This window comes from Nannobrachium achirus, assembly GCF_963921795.1.
Source record: "Nannobrachium achirus genome assembly, chromosome: 3".
Taxonomy (NCBI): domain Eukaryota; kingdom Metazoa; phylum Chordata; class Actinopteri; order Myctophiformes; family Myctophidae; genus Nannobrachium; species Nannobrachium achirus.
Window position 1 is genome coordinate 76,315,617 of NC_137812.1, and position 7,298 is coordinate 76,322,914.

The 7,298-nt window shown below is 40.0% G+C and overlaps 1 protein-coding gene across 1 annotated transcript in view; it reads left to right on the forward strand.

The window, feature by feature from the left end:
* Positions 1 to 849: 849 nt before the first annotated feature.
* The window catches only part of slc22a7a (solute carrier family 22 member 7a), a gene marked incomplete at both ends in the record, with an annotated part of 33,102 nt that continues 26,653 nt past the window's right edge, over positions 850 to 7,298 (forward strand). The window contains 2 exons of the mRNA XM_080722807.1: positions 850 to 1,058; positions 2,798 to 2,963. Of these exons, the coding sequence (XP_080578933.1) occupies positions 850 to 1,058; positions 2,798 to 2,963 (375 nt within the window). The remainder of the gene's footprint in view (positions 1,059 to 2,797; positions 2,964 to 7,298) is intronic.

Consider the following 7,298-nt stretch of genomic DNA (forward strand, 5'->3'; position numbering starts at 1 on the left):
GTATTCCCACTATGCATAGGTCAGCACAGGTGCAATGTTTACTTGAGCCTGTGGTAAAACAATATTATTTTACCACAGGCTTAAGTAAACAACTGACTGGAACACCGCTGCTAATTAACAATAATAATGCATTGCACCTGTGCTGATAGTATATAGCATATACCACTATAGTAATCATCGTGTTTGTTGCTAAGGTATGGCAACATGACGTAATTTTGCCATACCTTAGCTTTTGCTGAACTGACGCCACAGTGTCCTATCTGTCCTATCCAGTCCAGACAGTAGCTGGGGAGGAACTGGTAAAGTTCGGGCACTTGGTGCAAAGTTTTAGATTTTTGGCATGGTGTTAGGTATGGGTATAAGGTTTTCAAAAACCATCACAAACAAGTTGGGCTCGCCGGTTTCCAATGAATTCAATAGTAGATTGGTCAGTATATGGTTGAAACCCCAAATAAATGATAAAAGAAAATTTTCAATGGATTCTGTTACTATTGGGTATGATAAACAACATGCTAAAAGTCTAAGAAGTCATTTTCAAGATGGCGTCCACGATGGCTGCCGGGAGCTAAAAATGCCTGTAAACTAGGTTTTAATGTGTAGAAATTCATAAAAAATATGCACTTTGTAACTAGCTTTTGAACTTTGGCATGGTGTTAGGTATGGGTATAAGGTTTTCAAAAACCAACACAAACAAGTTGTGCTCGCCCCCTAGTGGCCTACAATATACTGATTTATCTAATATTTGATTCATTGCAAACTGTCCACTAGGGGGCGAGCCAAACTTGTTTGTTCTGAACTTGAACTGTCCTATATGTCCCCTCCTGTCCCCTCCTGTCCTGTCCAGTCAGTATGAGGTTCGAGGAGGTCTTAGAGGACATCGGGGGTTTCTCCTGGTACCAGTTCCTGCTCTACCACCTGCTGTGTTTGCCCCGCCTCCTGCTGCCGCTGCACTTCCTGTTGCACAACTTCATCTCGGCCACGCCCCCTCACCGCTGCTCCCTGGTTGGCCAGGAGGAGGAGGAGGAGCCTGATGACATCACAGAGACGCTGGCACTCAGGTTAGTGATTCAGAGCCCGTTTACACCATAGAGTTATCATAAGTATAGAGAGGGCACAAGATATCCCCGCCCGTCCACTTGCATTGAGTTGCTCACCCAGCGCATGAAGCGTACTTCCATGTTTGGAACCGCCTCTGAAACGTGACGTAGTGGGGCTTCTGTGACGCATTTTGCATCATGGTTTGTGTTCATGGACGCGCTGGGGCTCCAATTCATGAACGAGCACTTCTGCTATGAACGTGCAGTCAATACAAAGAAGCCCAGAGCGCTTCATGTGGTTAGAAGCCCCAACTGCAGTACCTCAAATGGCCACCATGTCCATGGCGCTTCAGCCCTCCCCCTTGGTTCTGGGAACTTGGTCTACACGAGAAAACCACAAAATGAAATGTCAGATATGCCTTCCGTTCAGACTACAATGGCATTTTCAGGGGTTGGAAACGCAAAGAGCAAAAGCTCTTCCCAGGTAGCCTGACACTCTGCCTGAATTGACATTTCGTTTCACTCCATTATTCAGTCTGAAAGTGCTTTCGTCCACTGCAGTTTCTGGGATGGGCGTTGCCAAAGAGGCAGTCTTCTGCCATTGGTTCACCGCCTGACCAATCACAACAGTAGCAAAGCAGATGACGTAGTGTTGTTATGTGGCTGGCTAGTGGCTAGCATGTTGCTTGCTACTTGCTAACCAAAGAAACAGGCAGAATTGTTGGCTTCCTTCTGTCTCGCAAGACAATGTTACTTGGAATTGCACATGAGTTCTGGGAAAACCCCACCCACGCTGCTCACAAGCCCCGACTTCATCGAGTTGAAGCAACGCTGATTCGCTGTAACGATTTCCAAACGAGGAAAACCTCTTCAATGAGAGCACTTGCAGACCTCAGAATCGTCAATTTTTGGCTAGCGATTCAGGGTCTGGAACCAGGCTACTTCCCAGGGTTAAAAACGCTGCAAAGCCCACAACAGTGGAGCCTGAACGTTGCCATGGTGATTATGTAAACAAATCAGGGGTTGACACTAAGGTCTCAGAGGCACTTGCCGTCGGGCAAGTACAGGTCATGTTCTACCTGCCCAAAGGTCATGCCCACTTGCCCTAAAAGTAAATCTTCCATTATAAAATGATAGGTAAGACTTTAATTGCAGCTCAAGTTAACACTTATTTCTTTACTTTCTGGGGCTGCGCGATAAACAATGTCATACCTCAATACCTCGAAATCCAAATACCTACATATCTATGATTGAATATGTCTATGGTTTCACACTTGTTACATTCCACAGACCAGAAACAAGCGCACTGGCCACATTCAGGTGTTTAGACAGATATCTGGTGTTGTGTTTATAAACGGTTGCGTCCCCTCTCAAATGAGCACTTGCCCGGTCGGGCAACCTGAAAGCAAACTTCACTTGCCCGAAGGTTTTATTCACCTGCTGGGGGCAGGTGGGCAAGCCTTAGTGTCAATGCCTGCAAATGCTGTGACAGGAAGGATAACGGACATGATGTCACACACTAAGATCTCCTTTTAGTTGACCTTGTGCCAGTGAACTGTACTGTCATGAAACTGTACCTTTTCCTGACAATAAAGTCTTAAATAATCAATCAATCACCTGATTGATGACGTTACCTTGTTTTCTCAAGGGTTTTCCCATTGGATGATGTCAGCGCAGATACACAGTCTGCCGGCGCTCAAGTAGGCCATAGCTCCTCCCCCTCTTTAGTCATGTGATGAACTTAGGCCCCTCCCCCTCAGGCTCCCCCAGGAAACCAACGGTTCCTTCAGTTCCTGTCTGCTCTACGCTCCGCCCCCGACCTTTGACCTCAACCACACCAACCTGTCGTCGTCGGCGACCGCGGTGCCGTGCACGCATGGCTGGGTCTACGACCAATCACAGTTCACCTCCACCACCGCCACTCAGGTAACAGCCAATCACAGTTCACCTCCACCACCGCCACTCAGGTAACGATCAATCAGAGATCTAGTGTGTATTGTATGGATCTAGTGTGTATTGTAAAGGATCTAGTGTGTATTGTAAAGGATCTAGTGTGTATTGTATGGATCTAGTGTGTATTATATGGATCTAGTGCAGGGGTCTTCAACAGGGGGTCCGCGACCCCTAGGGGGTCCGCGGAGGTACTGCAGGGGGTCCGCGAAATTATTGCTTAAATTTTTTTTTTTTTTTTCAAAAAATGTTTTTTTTTTTTTTTTTCACATTTATGTTAAAAAATAAATAATGATTCTATCCATTTTGAATAGCTTGAATACATGATTACTATGCAATTTGACAGATTGTTGATATTATTGACATTGGTTCTCAGTTAATAAGTAGTATGGTACGGCCCACCCTGCTCGCTGTAACTTGTACATGTTTAAAATAAAAAATATGTCGTAGCCCCGACCCCCCCACCCTACGAGGTGGTAGGGGGTCCCTGCTCCATCTCCCCATCAGTTTGGGGGTCCCCGGCCTGAAAACGTTGAAGACCCCTGATCTCTAGTGTGTATTGTAAAGGATCTAGTGTGTATTGTATGGATCTAGTGTGTATTGTATGGATCTAGTGTGTATTGTATGGATCTAGTGTGTATTGTATGGATCTAGTGTGTAGTGTATGGATCTAGTGTGTGTGTATTGTAAAGGATCTAGTGTGTATTGTATGGATCTAGTGTGTATTATATGGATCTAGTGTGTATTGTAAAGGATCTAGTGTGTATTGTATGGATCTAGTGTGTATTGTAAAGGATCTAGTGTGTATTGTATGGATCTAGTGTGTATTGTATGGATCTAGTGTGTATTGTATGGATCTAGTGTGTATTGTATGGATCTAGTGTGTATTGTATGTATTGTATGGATCTAGTGTGTAGTGTATGGATCTAGTGTGTGTGTATTGTAAAGGATCTAGTGTGTATTGTATGGATCTAGTGTGTATTATATGGATCTAGTGTGTATTGTAAAGGATCTAGTGTGTATTGTAAAGGATCTAGTGTGTATTGTAAAGGATCTAGTGTGTATTGTATGGATCTAGTGTGTATTGTAAAGGATCTAGTGTGTATTGTAAAGGATCTAGTGTGTATTGTATGGATCTAGTGTGTATAGTATGGATCTAGTGTGTATTGTATGGATCTAGTGTGTATTGTATGGATCTAGTGTGTATTGTAAAGGATCTAGTGTGTATTGTATGGATCTAGTGTGTATTGTAAAGGATCTAGTGTGTATTGTAAAGGATCTAGTGTGTATTGTATGGATCTAGAGTGTATTGTAAAGGATCTAGTGTGTATTGTATGGATCTAGAGTGTATTGTAAAGGATCTAGTGTGTATTGTATGGATCTAGTGTGTATTGTAAAGGATCTAGTGTGTATTGTATGGATCTAGTGTGTATAGTATGGATCTAGTGTGTATTGTATGGATCTAGTGTGTATTGTAAAGGATCTAGTGGGTATTGTATGGATCTAGTGTGTATAGTATGGATCTAGTGTGTATTGTAAAGGATCTAGTGTGTATTGTAAAGGATCTAGTGTGTATTGTATGGATCTAGAGTGTATTGTAAAGGATCTAGTGTGTATTGTATGGATCTAGTGTGTATTGTAAAGGATCTAGTGTGTATTGTATGGATCTAGTGTGTATTGTATGGATCTAGTGTGTATTGTATGGATCTAGTGTGTATTGTAAAGGATCTAGTGTGTATTGTATGGATCTAGTGTGTATTGTAAAGGATCTAGTGTGTATTGTATGGATCTAGAGTGTATTGTAAAGGATCTAGTGTGTATTGTATGGATCTAGAGTGTATTGTAAAGGATCTAGTGTGTATTGTATGGATCTAGTGTGTATTGTAAAGGATCTAGTGTGTATTGTATGGATCTAGTGTGTATAGTATGGATCTAGTGTGTATTGTATGGATCTAGTGTGTATTGTATGGATCTAGAGTGTATTGTAAAGGATCTAGTGTGTATTGTATGGATCTAGTGTGTATTGTAAAGGATCTAGTGTGTATTGTAAAGGATCTAGTGTGTATTGTATGGATCTAGTGTTTATTGTATGGATCTAGTGTGTATTGTATGGATCTAGTGTGTATTGTAAAGGATCTAGTGTGTATTGTATGGATCTAGTGTGTATTGTAAAGGATCTAGTGTGTATTGTAAAGGATCTAGTGTGTATTGTATGGATCTAGAGTGTATTGTAAAGGATCTAGTGTGTATTGTATGGATCTAGAGTGTATTGTAAAGGATCTAGTGTGTATTGTATGGATCTAGTGTGTATTGTAAAGGATCTAGTGTGTATTGTATGGATCTAGTGTGTATAGTATGGATCTAGTGTGTATTGTATGGATCTAGTGTGTATTGTAAAGGATCTAGTGTGTATTGTAAAGGATCTAGTGTGTATTGTATGGATCTAGTGTGTATTGTAAAGGATCTAGTGTGTATTGTAAAGGATCTAGTGTGTATTGTATGGATCTAGTGTGTATAGTATGGATCTAGTGTGTATAGTATGGATCTAGTGTGTATTGTATGGATCTAGTGTGTATTGTAAAGGATCTAGTGTGTATTGTATGGATCTAGTGTGTATTGTAAAGGATCTAGTGTGTATTGTAAAGGATCTAGTGTGTATTGTATGGATCTAGAGTGTATTGTAAAGGATCTAGTGTGTATTGTATGGATCTAGAGTGTATTGTAAAGGATCTAGTGTGTATTGTATGGATCTAGTGTGTATTGTAAAGGATCTAGTGTGTATTGTATGGATCTAGTGTGTATAGTATGGATCTAGTGTGTATTGTATGGATCTAGTGTGTATTGTAAAGGATCTAGTGTGTATTGTATGGATCTAGTGTGTATAGTATGGATCTAGTGTGTATTGTAAAGGATCTAGTGTGTATTGTAAAGGATCTAGTGTGTATTGTATGGATCTAGAGTGTATTGTAAAGGATCTAGTGTGTATTGTATGGATCTAGTGTGTATTGTAAAGGATCTAGTGTGTATTGTAAAGGATCTAGTGTGTATTGTATGGATCTAGTGTGTATTGTATGGATCTAGTGTGTATTGTATGGATCTAGTGTGTATTGTAAAGGATCTAGTGTGTATTGTATGGATCTAGTGTGTATTGTAAAGGATCTAGTGTGTATTGTAAAGGATCTAGTGTGTATTGTATGGATCTAGAGTGTATTGTAAAGGATCTAGTGTGTATTGTATGGATCTAGTGTGTATTGTAAAGGATCTAGTGTGTATTGTATGGATCTAGTGTGTATAGTATGGATCTAGTGTGTATTGTATGGATCTAGTGTGTATTGTATGGATCTAGAGTGTATTGTAAAGGATCTAGTGTGTATTGTATGGATCTAGTGTGTATTGTAAAGGATCTAGTGTGTATTGTATGGATCTAGTGTGTATTGTATGGATCTAGTGTTTATTGTATGGATCTAGTGTGTATTGTATGGATCTAGTGTGTATTGTAAAGGATCTAGTGTGTATTGTATGGATCTAGTGTGTATTGTAAAGGATCTAGTGTGTATTGTAAAGGATCTAGTGTGTATTGTATGGATCTAGAGTGTATTGTAAAGGATCTAGTGTGTATTGTATGGATCTAGAGTGTATTGTAAAGGATCTAGTGTGTATTGTATGGATCTAGTGTGTATTGTAAAGGATCTAGTGTGTATTGTATGGATCTAGTGTGTATAGTATGGATCTAGTGTGTATTGTATGGATCTAGTGTGTATTGTAAAGGATCTAGTGTGTATTGTATGGATCTAGTGTGTATTGTAAAGGATCTAGTGTGTATTGTAAAGGATCTAGTGTGTATAGTATGGATCTAGTGTGTATTGTATGGATCTAGTGTGTATTGTATGGATCTAGTGTGTATTGTATGGATCTAGTGTGTATTGTATGGATCTAGTGTGTATTGTATGGATCTAGTGTGTATTGTAAAGGATCTAGTGTGTATTGTATGGATCTAGTGTGTATTGTAAAGGATCTAGTGTGTATTGTAAAGGATCTAGTGTGTATTGTATGGATCTAGAGTGTATTGTAAAGGATCTAGTGTGTATTGTATGGATCTAGAGTGTATTGTAAAGGATCTAGTGTGTATTGTATGGATCTAGTGTGTATTGTAAAGGATCTAGTGTGTATTGTATGGATCTAGTGTGTATAGTATGGATCTAGTGTGTATTGTATGGATCTAGTGTGTATTGTAAAGGATCTAGTGTGTATTGTATGGATCTAGTGTGTATTGTAAAGGATCTAGTGTGTATTGTAAAGGATCTAGTGTGT